Source organism: Columba livia, chromosome 14 (assembly GCF_036013475.1).
Source record: "Columba livia isolate bColLiv1 breed racing homer chromosome 14, bColLiv1.pat.W.v2, whole genome shotgun sequence".
Taxonomy (NCBI): domain Eukaryota; kingdom Metazoa; phylum Chordata; class Aves; order Columbiformes; family Columbidae; genus Columba; species Columba livia.
Window position 1 is genome coordinate 1,404,397 of NC_088615.1, and position 21,282 is coordinate 1,425,678.

Consider the following 21,282-nt stretch of genomic DNA (forward strand, 5'->3'; position numbering starts at 1 on the left):
GGAGACAAGTCCTTCTTACTCATCAGGAATACCTAAAAAGCTAAAATGTAATTAAAAATCTCAAAGAGCGCCATCAAGTACCACAGTGCTGGTGGTGGGGGGTGGATGGGGCAGGGACCCCCAGCGAGGAGGGGGAGAGCTGCGGGGGAGCATTTGGGGAGGAAAGCACGAGGGACTGGCTGATTTATCCCAACACGAACCTCCTTCTGTACCCTGTCTTATGTTCACGGATGTTGTGAAACTTAACATTTGAGAGTGTTTTAACTCTAAGATATCACCATGTATAGTGTTACAAAGCGTACGTTTCCAAATCCCCAGCCCTATATTTACATCGCTGCTCCTTGTTTTAATGGTTCAGAAAACACATGGCAGAGAAATTCAATATTTAAAGCAGGAAGGGCTCCTTCCCCAGGGCCGCGGAGCAGCCCCGGCACGCGTTGCCATTCCTGGCAGCGTCACCGTCACCGTGACGGGGCCCTGGCAGCTGCGGGGGGCTGGGAATTGCATCACGCCGCTAATGACAGAATAATAACCAAGTGATTAACCTCGGGCGTCCTTGAGCGTAGAGCGAGGTGCCAGGGGACGAAACCAGCCTGCTGCTCCGCGTGGGGAATATCGTACAACGCACACCCGCGGCGTGATGGACTGAGAGAACATCACCCGCGTTCCTTTTGGTTCGGTCGCTTGGTTTTGTTTCATTTTGTTTGTTTTGTTTTCTCATTTTTTGTTTGTTTGCTCAGTTGGTTTTGTTTGTTTGGGTTTTTTGTTGGATTGGTTTTGTTTTCTCGTTGGTTTTTGGTTGGTTGGTTTAGCTTCTGTTTTTTCCTTTTCGCTTCCAATGGGACGGTCGCCACACACACCCCCCAGCTGGGGAAAATAGATAAATCAGCTCGAAACCTGAGGAGTCGTGATGCAGCCACTGAAGTGCAACAGTTGCCATGATTCTCCACACTCTCCTCTATTTGCTGAAAGTTTTCTTCTCAAAAAATTGAGACTTTGAACGGACAAAACATGAAAAGACTGTAAGAAGTATTTCCAATAAGAATTTAGGATCTGCTGACAGCTGAAAGACACGTAGCTTAGCCTGCATTCTTGCAATAAGCATTCCTCAGTTAGGCTTTCTCATTTCTTCCCTGGGTGCACTGCGGACAATGTTGGCTCTTCTGCACCCCCTGGTTCACCTTCCCCGTGGAGATCAAGGGTGTGTGCTCAACCAGCGATACATAGTCGATAAGCTTCGCTTTCGGAAAGGAATTGGAATAACAGAAGTGTCTGGTCTTATCCGAATCCAGTTTCCGATCCAGATATGCCTGCTGAGATCAGACCTCGGTCAACGTTTCTGGCCTTTGGTGTGGCAGCTCCAGGTGGGAGCACAGAATAAATCAGTGTTTGTTGTCTGCTGGATTTGTAACAGCTCAAAACAATTGCTATTAGAGAGTGACAATCACCCTCAGAGGAGCAATCTAAAACCCAAAGGTGCTCAATAGGTAAGTCTTAATTTCTGTATTGCTTATGTTAGCGTGGAAAGTAAACTGGGGAATGAAGCCAGGTGGGTAAAATGCATAGAGAAGGAAGGAGAAGATGTGAAAAGTGAGAGGGAAAATAAGGAGAAAGAAGAGTGGGAAGAAAAAGTGTCTGGAATAACGGGCGGCCTGATCTGAAAGCGCATTCTTTGACAGCATTTCTGTCCATTCCCCAGGACAACAGTAAAGCACTGAAGGAAGAACAGACACAAGTCGCGCTGTTGTTTCTATCCCGTGGTCCGGGTTTGACGCCGCAGCTCAGCAGCGATCCCGGCAGGACGCGGATCCCGTGTCCATCCTGCCCCGTCCAGCTCCCCGTGGACTCTGCTGCTCCACCCGCCCTCGCTCGCAAACAAACCCAAACTCTTCCATCCAACACGGGGCACAACACTTGGCTGCGGTTCTCTGCGGACGCTCAGGGAAGTTGCCTGGAACGTGCAGGTTTGTGCAGGCGCTTCAGAGCTCCCTGGTGCCCGCGGCTGAGTCCTCTGGTGCGAGTTGATCATCAGGTTGTTCAAGCCTTTCCGTGTGAAACTGCCCATTCGCTTTGGACGTTGAGTTACTGCTGGTCTGGAATTGCCAAGGTCTCATGAATTTTAAGCTCAGTGGCTTTCGGCTTTTAATTAATAGGGAGATTTATTATGTTACATTTTTAGAACTCTGTCACAGGATCTAATTATTCCAGAAGACCTGGGGCGTGAAAATGAAGAATAAATAAATCTGACACACTGGAAATGATGGGGAGAAACCTGAATGTTCATCATGGCTTTTACAAGCTTCTTGCACATTTTCAAATCGGGTTTACAGCACTGATACATTTGCTTTTAACGGAGACGCATGACTGGAAGGAACTTCTCAAGACATTGAGAGATACCAAGGCAGGGCTCGGCTGAGGGGCAGCACGGCACCTCGCCACATCCATTTAAGAAAGTCATTTCATTTCCTGCATCAATGCAGACTTTGTTTTCTTCTGAGCAAGGAACTTGCCTTTTTTAAAATGCACTTAAATACATAATCTGTGAATCCCTATCAGACATAAATATTCCTTATTTAAACATACTGTGTGTGCCATTTTGAACCTTGTGTATGTTGCCACTTAGTTGCTTATCAGTAAAGTGATAAGTAGCTGCATACTTTTTGTTCTCTTCTGTTATCGCAATAATCAGTAATTCTATTTTAAATTCAGGAGAAAAAGGCAGAAGAATCATCAAGAAAGGGCTGTTAAAGATGCAGGTTGTCTCTCTTAAAACAGACGACAACTATTCCAGGAACAAAGTGTCTCAGCGATCCTTAGACTATCGGAGATGATGTGAACAAATCAGCAAAAGCATTGAAGTTCCATAATCACATCATATGCTCAAGGCTTTCAGAATTCAGTGATGTATTTGATCACCTACTGCTATATATAAGAAAGCATGGGCCAGAGAATGTATTCAAAACGTAATGATAACGTGTGGCTATTTGTTTAAAGCAGGCAGAGCTTGCTGTTGATACGCTTGACAGCGTTTGGGGGCTCTGAGCTGCACTCGGGTCTCTGCGAAAACCTCGTCCTCAAACCCAGGGCTATGAAAAACAGGGAAAAGGCTGATGCATCGTGGTTAATTTTTATGCTATGGGTGATTTTGTCTGTTCTTCGACGTATCCTCACCACGCTTTCATTCAGCGTATGCCCCGTATCCTCAGACTCTGTTTACAGTGGCATGTCTTGCCATTCATTAATGCCAGCCAAATGTGAAAATCAATACGGGCTTAAAATAAGTCCTATCTGTCACAGGCTATTCTTTGGGCTGCTGTAAATAGTCATTGTGTGTCATTTCATGTATGGTTCATAGTGCTATTCTGGGATATTCAAATACAAGGGGGCTTTGCAATCTCCTCAGCTGCAGGATTGTGTTGCCCTGGATTCCGATGTGGATCATACCCCATGTAACACAGTTCCCAGAAAATACTGTGTCTCTGTGCTGTGCGAGGTTACGCGGGAGCCCTTTTCACCAGCGCAGTTACCTCAAGAATCCGCAGTGAAATAAATGCTGAAAAGATTATTTTCCCTCTTATTCTGGTCTCCGCAGTTTTCTATCAAGCTCGAAAGGTAATTAGATTTCATGTGGTCATGAACTAAGCCACCACAGCTACTGAAGTATCAGAGCTGGACAGTTGCCCACCAAGCAAAACCCCAAACAAACAACTGAAAATTACCCGAAGAAACACAACAAAAGCAAATAGCAAAAAGGAGGGGAAATGGACACAAGAAAAACAATATTGGAAAGTGATGGGCTCTATAGCAACAAACGTGTGAGTCTAAACACCAGTGTTTCCTGAGACTGCGGTTTGCTCCCGGCCGTTGTGTGTTCCGTACACGTCACAGCTGTGTTATTGAGGCCAGTTCACAGTTCTGCATTTCCTTGCTAGCACTGGAAATGAGTGCCTGGGGGCAGCCTGCCCGCATGGACGCATTTCAGACGTGGAAGATGCTTCCCAGTGTGCTGGTCCATGAAACGTGGCAGCAAAATGCAAGAGGCGTTATCTGGCCAGGCTGTAATGACAGTGCCAGCTCCCCAGCGAACGCTGGACGCACCGAACGGAGCTGCGAGTCCAGAGACAGAACTGTCAACATACTGATAAAGTCAGGGTGGTATCATATGATTTCAAAATGTGGCTATGTTAAAGGAAAAAAAGATCAACGCTACATGCAAAGGTACATCCCTTTAGAAGATAAAATTTTAAAACTGTGATGATGTTTTTGAATGAGACATAAAATTAGGTGTTCCCCGTGAAAAACTGCGTGATCCCGATGACTGGAGTAATGAGACCAGAATGAAATTCAGTGGTACAAGGATTAAGGTCATGCACACATGAACTAAGAGCTAAAAAAATCTGTTAGAACCTGGAAGCACATCAGCAGGAGATCAGGGCAGAGGAGGATGGCTTGACCTGCATCCAGCCAGGCTGATCAGAGGATGGCTGTGGTGGAAAGTGCCCTGCAAACACAAAGAAAAAGGTATCTTCAGATGCTGAGGTATCTCCACCCGAGACGGGAAAGTGTTAGTGCCGCTTGTACATGAAATAATACCACACTTAGTTCTTGTCATGCATGTTCAAAAGCATTGAGGAGACCCCTAGAAGGGACCCTCTCATGGTCAGGGGGGTGGGCACTCAGTGTTGCGGGTGACACGAATACAAGAGGGGATACAATCACTGCCTGTAACCACAGTGGGGATGGGAACAGGTACTTACACTAAAGAACAGCTGCTGTGAACAAACCAGCAATACATTAATTCAGAAATCAGGGGGATCTTGCAGCGACCAAAGCTTTGGAAAGCCTGTGAAAGAGAGCTGGGAGTAGAAAACAGACAGCTTTACAGCTGAGTCGGCATGAACGTAGAGATGGGATTCTGTGAAATGGTTCCCACCACAACTGGAAGTGGTACCTGGTGGGTAACTGAGCTCTGGATCCCAAAGCAGACAAGTCCTAAGAGACTGAGGATCGAGGCTACTGTCACCCCTTGTCATGCCCTCCCCACGGCACCGGAACTCATCCTCTTGACAGCCCCCAGAGTTCGGCCCCGTGAGCCCATCTCAAAGGGACAAAGGGCTGTGGCTGCGCACCAGGAGCTCAGTCCCTCTTTTCTCCATCCAGACCATCCACAAACCTCCTAAAAGTCCCAGCAGCTTGTGTGACACGCACAAACGGTTGGTGTGGTGACACCCGTCCCCTCTCGTCCCGTCCGGGTCGGGACCGCAGCCGGCACCGCGTCCCACTGTCCATCCACGCCGAGCCGCTCCGCCGAGGCTCCTGTGCGCCCTGCGCTCCGCTGGCCTTGTGCCCAGGAGAGAAAAAACACCTGAATTCGGTCTAAATCAGTTTAAGACTTTGCAGTGACAGATGCGGTGATGTCAGCTTCCACAAACTGCACGCACAAATGACGTCGGCGCTGTGTCGACGTGCTTCGCGCTCCACCGGAGGACGTTCATCAGCTGTTGACACAAAGAGATTCTCGGCGTTTGCTGAAATGTGAGCGGAGGATCTAAAAATAGGGCCGAGTTTTCTGGCAGTCGCTGAGGGTACAGTCCGAATAACAGCACAGCCCCATAGCAACACCACACCAAAGCCACCCCCAGAAAAGGGGTGTTCGGGTCAACGTCACGGATCATACATTAGGTTCATTTAAATGCATTCTAATAATAAAACCTTTTTTTTTTTTTTGTCTTTATTTCAATGGGAACTGCGGTTAGGCATCCATATTGATTACAGATTTTGGGGGTGCATTTTCTGTTTCAATGCATTCTTAAAACAGACTGATCTGATGTGAGGCTCAAGAAGGTTCTTTCATGTGAACGTCAAGTAACACTCCAGCTGACGTGCCCATGTTTTTCTGTTCAGCTTTCTGTACTATCCTCTAGTTGTCTGTTTATACCGTGGATACCAAAGGAGTCTGATATTATGCAAGCCTGGAATTTTAATACACAGAGCCAGAGGCTGCTCTTAGTTACTGATATAAATATTGAGTATCTGCATTGATTTTACTAGAACAGACCTACTGGTATTAAATGTAGATATATTGTAAATACTTCTGTTTTCCCAGATCTCCCATTCTGTAGCTGAAACAAATACTGTCTGTGACTCTGCCAGAGGAGGAGACCCTTCTCACCACACAAATATCTTGTTGTGATACGTTCAGCAATTTACACTGCAAGGCAAATCCAGAAGGGGGAATGAGGGAACACATCATGCTCGGGAAGTTATGAGACAGAGAAACGCAACTGAGAGATTTTGAGTTTTGCTTCATTTTATGCCTAGGAAGGGATTCCCATGTTTCTGCTTCTCACAAGCAAGTCACCTGAAATACCAGGACAGACGGGATCTCACCTGGGGTTCCCTTCCCCGATGTGCTGAAACACGCTGTGATGACGCCAGCTCACTGAAACCCACCAGCTGGCAAAAGGTAAGAAAACACCTTGTTTCGTAAGCAATTTATTTGCAGGGAAAAGTGCTGGTGGGTGGGAGCCCAGTGAGGAAGGTCTCTGAGGAGCCAACACGGCATCTCAGTGCTGGTGCCCCTGACCCTTCAGCACTTTCCTCGGTTTTCCCTCCCGCGCTGTCTCTGCACCTCCTGCCTCTCCTGCCTGGAGAGGGGCACATTTTGGAAAGCAATTTCCCTGCCCAGCATATTCAGAAATAGGTTAATGACACATCTTGACACTGCAACTTTAAATAGCAGCCTGATGCGCAAGGGCAGGATTTACAGGCGCAGTCGGTTCATTGAGCAGCTCCCTGGACCGTCCCCCCGCCAGCGATTCCAGCGCCGTGCGGTGACTCTGCACATTCAGTCCGGAGGGTCCCGGAGTCGCGTCCTCTGGTGCAACCGTCAGTCCCGTGGTGAATTAACGCTGAATGACAGAATGGCCACGAAACCCAGATTTCAGGCTGCAGGAACCCGCAGACTTGGAACTTACGTGAACACCTTCAGATTCCTCAGGTAGAAGGACTTTAAGTGGTTTGTTCTAATAAACAGTACATCTTTAAAGCCTCTGTGTAAGGAAAAGCCCATGTGCTTCATGGAGTAATCTGGCATATGTAAGAAATCTTGCTTGAGGGTTTTTGCAATGACGTTTAAGATATCAATTAAAAACTGATCTAGTGAGACAATGAGTTTTGATAAAGCCAACATTTGAAGCCCTGAACGCGGGGCAGGGGCTGCTCTCCGTGCGCCAGCTGGCAGAGGCTGCCGGGGGCTGCCGGCCAGGCCACGTCCTCAGGAAGCTCCAGCCGCTGCTGCTCATCCTCCTCTCCTGTGCCCAGACCTCCCCTCCCACGCCAGCAACTGCGAGGAAATGAGGTAGGAGCCAGAAATACGAGCTGCTGTTGGCATAGCTGGGAGACAACAGTCCCTTGGTCTGGATGGAGCGGAAGAAAGAGTTTGCCTTACAATTCCTGGATATATCACAGAATCACAGCATCACATAATGGACTGGGTTGGAAAGGACCTCAGAGATCATCGAGTCCAACCCTTGGTCCAACTCCAGTCCGTTCACTAGATCATGGCACTAAGTGCCATGTCCAATCTCAGTTTAACAACCTCCATGGCCGGTGAGTCCAGCACCTCCCTGGGCAGCCATTCCAATCCTGACCACTCTCTCTGCACAGAATTGCTTTCTCATCTCCAGCCTCAATTTCCCCTGGCAGAGTTGAAGCCCATGGCCCCTTGTCCTATTGCTGATTGCCTGGGAGAAGAGACCATATCTGAACCATATTTCCTTACAATCAAGTATGGAACACTGTGGGTCGACACGAACATGACTTTTCAGTATCCCCAAGCCCTGAGGTTGTTTAATGGACAATTAAGCTGTGGTCACGTGCTCACACCAGTACCAGAATTCATCTTCTCAATTGCACTGAGATTTCTCTTTCTGTCAGCGTGGCATAGAGAAAGTTGACCCGCTAAAAATTAGTGCGTTACTAAATCCTTCAAACATTTTAGGAGTGATAATGAGTTTAATTGTTCCTTTCTGAAATCCAGCTAACATTTTTTTGAGCCTTCATGTTACGACCAGAGAGCCGTGGCGCCTCCCGCCTTGTCGCAGACCTGCAGCTGCGATCCAGCAGGGAGTTCACAGAGCACAGGCCGAGCCGCTCGGCAAGGCCCGGGCCCAGCGGGGCCGAGCGTCCTGAGGAGCCGCTGGGCGCCGCGCCATGGAGACCGGGCGCGCCGGGGCTGCTGGAGGGGACGGCGGGGACGAGGCGGACAGCGCGGGGACGACGAGGCTGCAGGGCCAGGGCCCGGAGCCATGAGCGGCCCCACAGCGCGACCCCGCGCCCGCTGCTGCCGTGACAACACGGAGGGAGGCGAGCCGAGCCGGAAGGCACAGCCCTGCCGGAGCGGCCCCTCTGGCCGCGGGGGGAAGTTTGGTCTCTGTGGTGGCCGCCGCTGCCGCCAATGGGTGGAGGCGGTGGCCGCCATGGCCCGGCATGCAGCGCGGCCCCGCCTCACTTCCCGGCCTGGCCGCTAAGATGGCGACTCCCATGCACCGGCTGATCGCGCGGAGACAGGCGTGAGTGCGGCGGGCGGGAGGGGCCGGGGGGCGGCGGGGGGGAGCGGAGCCTGGCGGGCAGCGCCCTGGGGGGCTGGGGCAGCGGGCCCGGGGCAGGCCCGGGACGGCGCGGCCGGGGGTGTCTGGGGGCTTGGGGGGTGTCTGGGGGCTCCTCGCCCCCTCTTCGCGGGTGCTTTGTATCCCAGGCACGGTTACTGCTCGTCTGTAAGGAAGGAGCCCCGGAGGCCGGCCGGGCTGAGCTGGCTGGGGACGGCGTTGCAGGCTGAGGGAGCTGCGGCTCTTTAGTTGGAGAAGAGGAGACTAAGGGATGATCTCATTGGTGTTTATAAGTATATAAAGGGTGAGTGTCAGGAGGATGGAGCCAGGCTCTTCTCGATGACTACTAATAACAGGATAAGGGGCAATGGGTCCAAACTGGAACACAGGAGGTTCCACTTAAATTTGAGAAGCAACTTGTTGGGGGTGAGGGTGGCAGAGCCTGGCCCAGGCTGCCCAGGGGGGTTGTGGAGTCTCCTTCTGTGCAGACATTCCAACCCGCCTGGACACCTTCCTGTGTAACCTCATCTGGGTGTTCCTGCTCCATGGGGGGATTGCACTGGATGAGCTTTCCAGGGCCCTTCAACCCCTGACACTCCGGGATTCTGTGAAATGACGTGAATGAAGCCGGAGCTGTGGAAGAGGAGAGGAGCTCCGCAGACGTTGAGTTCAGGTGTTAGCGCTGGTTAGCACGGTTTTGGGAAAAGGCCGCTTTACGGGTGGTGGCTGCCGTAGCTTAGTGAAGCGGGTAAGACCTTGTGGTGCAGGCGTTTACTGAGCTTGGCCGCAAACTTTGAACAGAGGTCAGAAAAAACAAGTTCTGTGTTCATGTTATGTTGACACAACAGTAAGAGAGAGAGGGAAAAATCCCAAAGAAATCAAGTGGCCTTTATTTGAGATACAGACAGTGCATTCAAGTAATTCTATCAATACCGAATGGATCTGATTGCAAAACTCTGGAGTGAGGAAAAGCCGATGTTTTTGCTTGGTTATGTATATTAAGTAGGTGCCTCTGTTCCATTCTCATGTTTTACTTGTGTTGGGTTGGTTTGTTTTTGGTTTTTGTTTTTTTACTATTTGTTTCATGCTTTTTTTCTTCCTTAGTATAATTCATTTCTCATGTTTCAGTTCTTGGAGCGTGTTCAGATTTTTTTGCCTGGTCATAAGAGTGGGACAGAATATGGGTGATTTCTGCGTTTTCTTTACTTTTTTATTGTTTAGGGTTTTTTTGGTGTTTTTTTCTTTTTATCCCCCCCCTGTTTTTGCATGGAGGGTAACTTGGAATTTCAAAGTCCTCATGGAATTCTTGTTCTTTTAAGTTGCTGTTTTGTGTGAGTCAAGGAACGGCTCCGGCCTTTGCTTCTCGGTTGTGGTCGTTGTTCCCTGTTAAAAGTTAAGTTCAGTCTTGTGCTTTTCATTAGTGTTAAACCTTGCTGGTGCTGGTATGGTGTTTATAGATCTATAGATGTTGAGCTATTCTGATCTGTGTTCCTGGTGATTATTTTGCTTTTAGGGCTTGAGCCGTATCATTTTAGCTTACGCAGAGTTGTCTGCCCTGCTCACGGGAGTAGTGCTAGAGCCCCGGAACTGCTGAGTTATGTTATCATTGCTTTGAACTCCCTTTCTGTTCCTGTGCAGCCAGGCCTGGGCTGGTTTGGGACAGAAAAGCATTGACTTGTTATGGTTTTGTGTGTTGGTGAAGCGGAGGGAGCGTCCTTGTTCTGCTGACACGTAACTCTTGGGATGGAGCCGGAGTCCGGGGTAAGACAAGAACCATTCAAAGGCGTTGGGGTTTTTGTTCGTTGCTGGACATACTGCTGCCTGTTCAAGCCTGACTTAATGGTGCAGCATAGGTTGGAAGTTTAATTAGTTTTCTAGTGCTCATTTAGATCAGTATTTCTAAGGCTGGACAGTGAAGCTAAATATCTCTTGCATTGTGAAAGTGGTAGTTTCCCTTAGGATTGTCACAAAAGGTGTGGACTAGAGTTGGAGGAGAAGCCGTTCACATCTTGCCTTGAAATTCCACGCTCCTTTTGAGAGCAAGCTGCTTACTGCTGCTCCATCCCTTGTATTGTCTGAATACTAAATGAACAGTCTTGGAGCCTCCTCCTTGTTCAGCCAGGGCTGTTACCTTCAGATAGTTTAGATGGGCTGGTCTTGAAAAATTAGCATGTTGGTGTTTTGAAAACAATGATAGAAGGTGGAAATAAGTTGCAGCAGTTGCAGTGAACTGCATGGGATCCACAAAGTCCTCATTTTGGCCCTGGCCCTAGAACTGGTTTGTGGTTCTGGCCTTGAGTGAGTCACTTGGCTGCTGTGTGAGCTTCCTGGTTTGAGGAGGAGGAGGATAACAAAACAGCCTCGGAACAGTGGAGTGAGAGCCAGCCTGTGAAGAGGTGAGTGCTCTGTCCTGCCTGGCTGCTAAAAACGATGGAAGGCTTTCGCCAGAGTGTGAAAACGGAAACACGGCTAGGAAATGCTCACTGATAGTTCAGGTGGTTGGGCGGTGCGGAGGAGGAAGCGAAGTCTTGCTTGATTTACGTTGTACAAAGTCAGCAGGAATCGCTGTTCTTGTGATAAACCTTCTGCCAGACTTTAATGAATCTTAGTAAATTCAGCTAAGCTACAACCAGGAGCATCTCGGTCTGAGGCCTGGGCTCTCGGGGAGAATTCGGCAGTTTGGTGCTTGACTGTTAAATTCTGGGATTTGGAGATGACCTGCTCTTTGCTAGCGGTGTTCTAAAACATCATTTAAGTTATATACCTGAAGCAAGCTGGAGCCATATGCAATTATTAGATAGTAATAAACTGTGTGCAGTGTAATCATTCCCAACAGCTGTTGTACAGTTCTCACCTGTGGTGCTCAAGCTGTGCCAATGAGTTTGATCCAGATGTGGCTTTGGTGATAGGATTAATCTTTGGTCACTGACAGAATGGTCGTAGTAGCATTGTTCAGAATGTTTAAGTTGTTTACAATACGCCAAGGGGGTGGGAAACTATGGAATCTTCAGCGTGGGAGAAAACTGCAGGATAGGTTACCCAGCAGCTGGGATTAAACTAGATGTGGAATTCGGGTGCGGCTGGTGAGTGTGGTGTTGCCACTTGAGGTCAGTAACTCAGCATTTGCTACTTTAGCAAAAGATGATGTAGAATGAAGCTGTGGAATAGAGGAAAAGTGTCTCTTTGTTCTCTGCTATAGATAGTTGAAATGAGAATGTTTTAGTAAATGGAAATGTGTTTGCCTAAATTCCATATGTATCGGATGTTACTGTTCTTGTCCTGATTTAAGATGTATAACAGCTAAAGCATCCAAGAATGTCTGGTGTAATCATAACTGCGTACACTGCCAAGAATCTGCATCATTTAAAAGCAGCTTTTTCAATAGGTAGGACAGCCTTGCAATCAGTCACTTAAGCAATTCTGCATTTTTATAGGGAGGCAAACAAGCAGCATGTGAGATGTCAAAAGTGTTTAGAGTTTGGACATTGGACATATGAATGTACAGGGAAGAGAAAATACCTGCACAGACCTTCGAGGACAGCTCAATTAGCGAAAATTCTTAAAGAGAAAGAAAAGCAACTACTACTCCAACAAAGGTAAGAGTGGCAGAATGGAAATGTCTAGTTTGTTAATGAAAAGGTAATGTTGTGGGTGGGTGGGAGAGATGCTGTCCTAGACCATTTGCTGTCATCTTCCAGACCCTGTGATGCTTGTTCGATGTCGGTGCTGGTTTGTGTGCCAGGTGGAATGTGTACACTCAGGTCCCTCAAAACTGAAATGTTGTTCATGAGCACCTGCTCATCTAAAGTGAGCAGAGAACCCGGGTCTCCTACAGGCCTTCTTCAAAGTATTCCTATAGTCATCTTTAAACATCTACTAATGAATCATTAACCAGAAGGCAAACAGAGTCTAATGAAGTTAATATTTACTTTTGACAACCACATACAAGATTTTTCAGCGTTGACTCATTTCAGCAGTTGTTCCAGGATCCTCCTGTTTGCCCAGTGTTGACCCCACGATTCCTATGGACGTTATGGAGGTTTCACTTACTGGCACCAGTAAAGCCCAGTGCTTGCCTGTCCTAGAGTAGGAGGTGGGAAGGAAGTAAAGGTGAGGAAATGCCTGTTCCTCAGTGGTGTTACTGCACTGAACCAAACCAGGGAGCCCGAGTCTTATTTCTGGTTTTGAAGACAGCGGGCGCCACAGGCAGAGCGACCAGGAGTCAGGAAGGAGATCTGGTCATCTGCAGGGGATCGGCCCCCTCAGTCGTGTGTTAGTAATAGTAAGAATTAGTGATAGTTCCACCAAGCGGTGAACCCCTATACTTATATATACATTAAACACTAGAGGGAGGCACAGACCTGTGCCACTGCTGGGTCAGTCTCATATCCTGAACTAGGTCCCATCTTCTAAAACGCACTTTGGGATCTAATTCTCTTTATTCACAGTGACTTCTCTTACCTGTGAAACACCTGGTTACCTGTAGTGAGGGCATAAGGCTTTAATAATATAAAGGTTAACAGTATTCAGCAATACAGAAGGAATTATAATCTGGTTTGGAACGTGAAGATCAGTGAATCCTCCTCGTTCTGGCAGGAGGTCGTGGGGAGCGTGGAAAACTCTTCTGTGTAATTATGATATTTCCACACCATGCATGTGACAATTTAAGAAATGAAAAATCTGGTTTCTCTGGCATACAAATGTCATTGAGTCCTTCTATTGAAATGTAGTACATTGACTGAAACAAAGGATAAACCATTGAATTGTTGTGTAGCTTTCACCATGCATTTCAGTGCATCGAGAAGAGCGTGTGGCTGGTGTGTTTGACTGACAGAATTTTATTTTCTTAACAAAGTCCAGAAGTGAAGACCGGTTAAAAAAATATCTGTGTTTTCTTAGGAAGAACTTTCTGTGAGTGTGTGAATACATGGAAGGCTGAAAGACTAATAGCTGAAAAGCATCAATATACATTCTGTGTATTTAAAGAAATACATGGTGAAAGCTACAGAATCATTCACTATTTTATCCTTTGTTTCAGTCAATTCAGTTATTGCTAAATTGCGAAACACGGAACATTTTTAGTATCCTTATCTCCTCCGCTTTTCCCAGCCCAAAGCATTGTTGCCCATATGATATGGAGAGTAGGGCACATGGAACACAGAAAACTAGAGGGGAATTGCAGGTATTTTTTCCTTTCCTGATCTGTGTGTATTATTGTTGTTCTGGTTCGAATAGCGACTGCAAAGAGGTGCTGAGTGAACTTTGGGCGGTATGGCTCTCTGCTGGTGGGATACTCGTTTCCTAATATTAAACTCAGCTCTGCTGAGTTTGATTTTCCTCCTGCGTTAATGAAAGCCGTTGCTTTTTTTCCTCCCTTAATTAGCACCGGAGAAAGTGCTGCAGAAAGGAAGACCAAGAAGAAGAGGTAGGCGGGGATGCCGAGGAGCTGTGCGGCTGTTTGGCGGGGGGGCTGGGGGAAGGCAGGGTTGCAAACGGAGTTTTGAGCTTGCTGCGTGTGGCCTGGCGCAGTGAGCCGTGTGCACACATCTGGAAAACTGCTGCTCCTCCCTGCTCAGAAACTCTCTGCTGTTCTCTGCCTTTCTCCTGCTCATGGTTCTGTCTCCACGTGATGTTGCCTCAGTAATAAAAATCTCCCTATTTCTGCCTCAAAGCTGATCAAGTGTATTTTAAACAGCTGGTTTCTAGCGTGTGATCGCTCCACCTGCTTGTCTTGCTCTCCCTTTTGTTGTTTCCGTCCCTTTCTCACAGCAGCTGTCTCTCTCCAAAGCGCTGTCTGGAGAATGAAATAAAGCTGCTGAAACACCAAAACCCAAACCCTAAAACCAAACCAAACCCTCTCAGTCCCAGAGCAAAACAAAACCCAAGAAACAAACCTCCACCCAGCACTAATGTGAGCCAAGAGCTCTTTATCTTCTGACATTATTTCTGCTTCACTTTGCTGTAACTTTTGCTTGGGAATTCACTTCTGTCTTTAGTAGCAAAGCCCTTTTGGGCTGTAACGCTCCTGCTGATCACGGTGAGTTTGATTTGTGGCTGATGTCTCTGCAGTAGCAGCCTCATCATGTCTTTGCCTTCAGTTGACCTCTGTCTCTAAATCTGATCTTCCAAACACAGTTTCCAGAAGCTTTTCAACACTAGGCCGTTTCCTTGGTTTGGCAGTCATTGCTTAAGCCACAGCAGTATTTTAGAACGCCTTTCTTTTAGGCTGTCCTGCGGAACGGGGCTTTATCAGAGTGCTTCTTGGAGAGTGTCTTACTTCTGCTATCAGAATGTTTTACCAAAGGCTCCTTTCTCAGTGCCCGTTTATTGTTGGAGTTACTCAGAACTAGTGAGCCGGTAACTGAACAGGTTTCCAAGCGGTGCTTCAGGGCTCTTCTGCCTCAGCTTCCTCACGCGCCGCAGCCCCCTGATGGGGTGACTGATTCTCAGGGTGTTGGAGCTCTAAACCAATGCGAAACTGAAAGAGCAGAAGGGTTTATGGGGAGGGGGTGCTTTGGGAACTTTTTCCTTAACACTTTAAAACTCTTCTAGGTTAGAATTATCTTGTTTTTATGCAAGCACTGAATCCATCAATATCAGATTCATTTCTGGAACATTTGCTATGTTTATATATTTGTTATGATACAGGAAGAATTAAATGCAAAAAATTCAGCAAAGTGTTACCGTTGAATATATCAAGTTCCAAATTAAGAGAAAAAAATGCAAAGGTTAGGGGCTGGCAGCAGTGAGCACTGACCTTTCACATAGTGTTTGTTTTGATATAAACAGTAATAAGCTACAGGCTTAACCAGAAAAACAGGAACAGGCGAAGCAGCTGTTGTACGAAGCTGTGACCTCAGGTGACACGGGGCTGCTGGGGACACGTTGGCTGTGACGTTCCTGCGTCCCCCAACGTGTGCATTATCGGTTGAAAGACCACTTCACGCTCGGATCACACACTGATCTACCTGTCTGAAGGGTAGAATCCTGTCTGCCCTTCTTTCTTCGGGCACCCAGTTGTGGTTGTGCCCAAAACTGTAGAGTTGATTTTAAGCAGCATGATTCAAATCCCCTGGGGCTGCTGGATGATTGCAGTAGAATTAGAAGGACTAGAAGTCTGAGGGGCGATAGCAAGTGTTACAAAATGCAGCTGTTGTTGACGACTGGCACAGGGCACCATACAGGATACTGCCGTTTGGGAACTTGTTTAGAGAAGGGTGGATGCGTATCTGCTGGAGAAGTGTTGTACTTTAAAGTGGTTTAGTAGGGACAAAAATCTTATGCTGGCCAATCCATAGCACCTGGACTGTCGCATTACCTAATTAGGACAAGGTGAATCGGTGAATTTTATTTGCTCCCACCTCCGTCCTCTCCCTGTAACTACCAACAGAGCACATATTGCGTCACCTGAAAACAAGTATCTGCTTGTTTTCTCTCTCATAGATGTAGCTATTGCTTTCCCCGGGAGAAGCAGTGTTGTTATATTCTGGTAGTTCTGGGAGTGCATTTCAGATTATCACCGAAATATTGGAGGTCCGTGAGCTGCTTCTATGGATTCCAGGAAAGGTGTTGAGGAAAAGAAAGTTCAGTCCAAGTTATCATTAAGGGGATTTTCTGAACAATCCTTGTCCATCTAAATGGGTCTCCACATCTAATGAAACTTCCAACTACTAATCCCATTGCTTTGTTTGTTTTCCTTATCTTAAGACTCTTCCACCAGCACTAAGTCTGTATTTAACCAGCCCTTACGGATTTGTTGTTAATAAACAGCCTTTGTGTCTGCGTGCAGAGAAATACCATCACAGGTGTCTTAGGAAAGCATCAGTGGTTTATAGCTGCACACGCACATCCAGACGTGTCAGCTGACGTGACCGTGGCTGCTATGATGAAAAACTTCACTCTTCTTCTAACAGCCTTACCGTGGCCATTTCCCGAGCTGTTATGTTTAACCAAACTCTCTGATAAACACTACTACGTTAATTTTCAAATGGAAAGCGGATTCTGCATTGTTATATCTAGTATTCTTGTGTGCTGCTTGGTTGACTTGGCAGGAAGTCGGGTGAGTTCGTACCTTTGCACTTTGTTTGGAGAAAGACCTGCGGGGTAATTTAATTGTACTTTCTTGGAATTTGTATTACCTTAATCAGGGACCTTGATCTTGAGAACAACAGCCTCGGTAAGGGCTAAAAATGGAAAACAAAATGCAGGGGGTACAGAAATCCCCTTTGGTATGTTCCTAACTGTGTCTTTGTCATGGACTGTGTCCGCCCCGTCTCCTGTGCCCGCAAACAGGAGCGTCCCATCAGCGCAGGTACTTTGGGTTCTTTTGCCAGGAGTCATCTAAGAACGGTTTCCATTGGGTGTAGTTCTGACAGTTGTGAAATCACTGATGGAACTTCCACCAGCTTATACATTGCCAGAATTTCACTCCGTATTGCTGTGGTGTGTCAGGGAACCAACTTGTCCCCGTTCATTTTCCACATGGCTTCAGCACCGCAGGACATTCACGCTTTTCCTGCAGCTTTGTTCTGCTATTTAGCCAAGTCACTGTGAACCCAATCCTCACCAGCTTTCAAAATGACCCTTTTTCTGCAGCCCTGTTCTGCTTCGTGTACGTGGTGTCACTTGGCTCAAATGCCCAAAATGCGTTTGCTCAGAGTTGGAGGGGTGGGGGGTTTTGTTTGGATTGTCAGGCCTGAGGTTTTCAGAGCAGATAATTGACCTCCGGCTTGTACCCCAGCTGGAGAACACGGCTCGGAACGCTGTCTCCAGCAGGCCTGTTCTGACCTGGGTCTGTTTCCTTCCAGATCCAGAAGCGTGACCAGCTCCAGCAGCAGCAGCAGTGCCAGTTCCGCTGGCGATTCCTCCTCTGACAGCGACGACTCTTCTACCTCCTCCTCTGACGATGACAGCGACAGTGACGAGAGCTCCTCTACCTCCTCGTCTTCTCCATCCTCGAGCAGCACGTCCTCCTCTTCAGAGTTCGAGTCGGATTCTAGTTCCTCCAGCAGCAGCAGCAGCAGCACAGAGAGTAGTTCTGATGATGAGCCACCCAGGAAAAAGAAGAAGAAATAGCGTGGTACCGTCTGGAACTGGTGTTGAGTGAGTGGTAACGCTCTGCAAAGGTGTTTTGAGCACATGGTTGCCTAGCAGTTTAACTGGTCAACATTTCTACTGCTAAAACTTTCTAAATGTTTTGCATAGTTGTTCATAGGACATGAGAGGTATTAAATGGCACGTGAGACTTACTGAGAGAGTATTTTTGTGATTTATCCTTTTATGGAAAATTTACTTTTTTAGTTCAAAAATCTATCATCAGATTCGTTTATATGAGCTGAGGTCCAGTAACCTGGATGTTTACATGCTGGAAAGCAAAAGCTTTTTATTGCAGATCATAACATGCATCATATGCTGCTGCTCCCCTGCCGGCAGCTTGGCTTGCACATAGGGAGCCCCGTGGAGCGGCAGCGCTGGCTGCGGAGCTGGCGCTGCCCGGCCCGGGGGCACCGCGTCAGTGTCGCCCTCAACAAACCTGCAGAGCTTTTTTCTGATGGCTTTTCCTGATGCTTCCAGGACCAGTCTTAACTGCAACATAAAGCTTTAAGTAGTGCTCATGTGTTAATGATCAGTATCCCACGTGTGTGGTGCAGAGGCTTTAGGCTCTTGGACTCGCCCGTTCCTAGCTGCTGTCTGTGTGGTGTGTCCTGGAAGGGAGGAGCGGCGCGCAGGGCAAGAATTGGGACTGATGCTGCTTAGGAGGTTCATCTTTGTGCCTTTTTTTGTAAATTCAGTGTATCCTAGTGAGAGAAGGGCTTGAGTGGGTGTTTTTCAACCTCCATTAGATTTCCATACAGAATACAGTCAGTAAAACCAGAGAAATAGTAGTAACAAACAAAAATGGGCGCTATTTTCAAGGAGACAGGAAAAAAGGCTATTTTAATGGGATGCTCAGTAATAGACGGAGTCTCCTTTAAATAGAGGTCCCAAAGGAAAGTGTTTCCCTCTTGATATTTTTGCAAAGAATTGTTGCGTGATGCAGCATTAGCGATCGTGGCGTGTGGCGCGCTGGCATTACAGTCTGCAGCGTAACCAGTCCCTGATCCGGGTGTAGTTGTGTACGTGTCCGTGAAAATCCAACGTGGGAGAGGTCAGTGCAAAAAGCACCACAACAGAGGCAAAATCCAAACATGCTGCAGAACAATTATTGCTGGTTGCAAACGGAGAGTGATTTGTTCTTTCGGTGGCTCAAAGCAGTTGGCATTAATTAGTGTTTGGATCTGCGGTGCCGTCTCTTAAGCTCACATCTGGAGGGCCCTGGTTTGCGGGACGGGGCATCACCCGCGGGAGAATTCTTAAACATCTGGGCTTACGTAAAATATAGTAACTAAACTATTTTTTATATTTTTATGGATAAAGTAGTGTCTAGAATTACTTTTGAATAAACTGTGCATATTTAAGTGTTTGAAAATATCTATGTTGTGTGTTTTAGTCTGTAACCATTACTGTTTTACAGAACACTCTGCAGACTGTAAATAAAATTACCAGAAAATTGTTGAATTCTTGAGTGAATGTACCATTTAATGGGAAAAATTAATAAATTATTAAACACTAGTTGCTAAGTTCACGCTTGATGCAGATGTGATATAGTTGTGCTGCTCAGACCATCTGTACGTTCAGTTATTCAGTGCTGCTGCGCCTGTGTGTGGATGGTTTGGTCGGAAGTGTGTTGCTTCACACCGGTGTATTAATTCTCCCCTTTAAGTTGTCCCTGCCGAGAAAAGAGAAGTTTAAGGTGGCTGGAGCGCTACTAAATACCGAAGTGAGTCGTTAAGAGAGGGGGTCGGTTTGCGTGGTGTCCGCAGTCGCACAAATCGGCTCCGTTCACAAGGACGGAAGGAAACGCTCGTGCCTGTTGGTTCTGCTGTGGGAGCTCCATAAGGTAACGCAATTACAGATGATACTAAGGAGACGTTGATTTAATTTCCGATCCACTGTTGGCTCACGAGTGGAGATCCAAAGAGAAGGATTTCTGCTTTCACTCAGTATCTGATAGTGCCAAATGCTGATAAACTGAGACCAACCATAAGTCCCTCTGTACTCAGATTGTTTTTTATAAATGTTGAATTTCAAATGCAATATTATTGTTGTTTTTTTAAATAGCGTTTTTTGTTTAATTTGTCTTTACGTATTCTTGTTTTACAGAGTCAAACCCAACCAGCCTGTCAGGAGCCTCACCAGTTCATCTTTCACTAGATCATATCTTGATACCTTACTGGATGGCTTGGTTCAATATTTGCTTTCAACGGGAAAGGTATTTCTTTAATTACTGTCTCCCAAGGCTCCAGGTTAAGTACAAAAGATCATTATTCAGAACAAAACACAACAAAAAGAAAACCCACCAACTAAGTAGAAATTGTTGGATTTCCTGAGCAGTTACATGAGACCCGTGTAGCTCTGACCAGCCTCCATTTTAATCCTTCTAATTACAACTGAAACTACTGTTGCTAATTGAAGGGAAGCAATTGGTGCAGCCTCCTAGAAAAACGGCCCCAGGAGGAGGCCTCGCATTTCGAGGAGAAACGCTGAACGGTGGGAGAGCGGAAAGAGGGAGGGGAACGCGGTCTGCGGTCCAGGGCTGCGTTAAACCAAGCATCTGACCGTCAGGACCCCTGGTTTGGGTGCCCCCGCGGGTGCTTTGGGTGCCCCCGCGGGTGCTTTGGGTGCCCCTGCTGAAGCCGTGTTACACAGTTACACAGATGGATTGATTTATGAAGGAGTCCCGAATAAATAGGACCTTTGCTATCAGCTGGATTTCACTTTTAAAGAAGTGAATCAATATATCTTAACCACATGAGCTTACTCTTCTTTATGAAGTTATACAGGGACCCAGTTTCAAAGCACTTGTTTGAAACCCCCTGAATTTATCCCGCTCTGCCTTAACCAGACGCTGAGACACCGGTGGTGTCCGAGATGGATTTCACAGCCTAATTGTGTTAATTGGGAGGTGTAAGGGGGACACGGGCAATACAAAACACAATTGCAGAATGTAAGTTTGACTTTTGAGATTTGGTGCATCAGAAATGCCACTGGCAGAGCGTAACCAGAAACAGCACTGAAACCTGATAAAAGGCTATTTTGGTTATTTCTCGTTCTTTGTTACTCAGCACAGCGTTGCTTTCTCCAAGCAGCCCCTTGCCCGGACGAAGGAGGGGAGCTGGGCTGCTTTTAATTTTGGGGGAGCTTGGGGTTCCACCCCAATTTGATCACGTTTTGTTGTGCTGTTGGTCTCATTTCGGTGTCGTAACAAACTCAGGTTGAGCTGCCAGTTAAAACCAGTTCCAAACGGTTTGAGCTTGGCTCTGGGCTTAAGCTGTCACGGGGGCTTTGTGCGGCGTTCCTGTGCAGTGGATCGGTGCAGGGGGTTTTGTGCCATTCTCCTGTACTTTACTGACATATTTCAAACAAATAATAAAGTATTACTTTTAAAATATGAGTCTAAAGTAGAACTATGTTCTGGTACGTTTCAAAATCAGCTGCAGTGGAAGAAGTAGTTTTTGTTTGTAGATGTTTCTGTAATACGGTTGTAGGTTTTAGAGCTAATTCCGTTTCAGGTTACCCAAGAATGCGTTGATGTGCAGGAGGAGGGTGGTTCTTGTTTCCTATGTCACGGCTC

The 21,282-nt window shown here is 47.0% G+C and overlaps 1 protein-coding gene and 2 long non-coding RNA genes across 4 annotated transcripts; 2 read left to right on the forward strand and 1 right to left on the reverse strand.

Annotated features, from left to right (window-relative positions):
- The first annotated feature begins 199 nt into the window (after positions 1–199).
- Positions 200–1,900, forward strand: LOC135575394 (uncharacterized). The gene is made up of 2 exons (XR_010466052.1): positions 200–1,487; positions 1,700–1,900. It is a non-coding gene; the product is annotated as an uncharacterized LOC135575394 (long non-coding RNA).
- Positions 1,901–8,341: 6,441 nt separating this feature from the next.
- On the forward strand, positions 8,342–19,228 carry ZCCHC10 (zinc finger CCHC-type containing 10). 2 transcript variants are annotated; one of them, XM_065029432.1, is made up of 4 exons: positions 8,342–8,573; positions 12,044–12,205; positions 13,993–14,034; positions 17,417–19,166. In XM_065029432.1, exons 1-4 carry the CDS (start codon positions 8,491–8,493, stop codon positions 17,682–17,684), a joined length of 555 nt encoding a protein of 184 aa, XP_064885504.1. In that variant the 5' UTR covers positions 8,342–8,490; the 3' UTR covers positions 17,685–19,166. The 2 variants fall into 2 exon arrangements, with proteins under 2 accessions (XP_064885504.1, XP_064885505.1); XM_065029433.1 differs by lacking the exon at positions 13,993–14,034 and having other exon boundaries at positions 17,417–19,228.
- LOC110366170 (uncharacterized) lies at positions 14,916–16,964 on the reverse strand. Its single transcript, XR_002426307.2, has 2 exons — positions 16,748–16,964; positions 14,916–15,087 (listed from the first exon to the last, which is right to left on the reverse strand). It is a non-coding gene; the product is annotated as an uncharacterized LOC110366170 (long non-coding RNA).
- Positions 19,229–21,282: the final 2,054 nt, after the last annotated feature.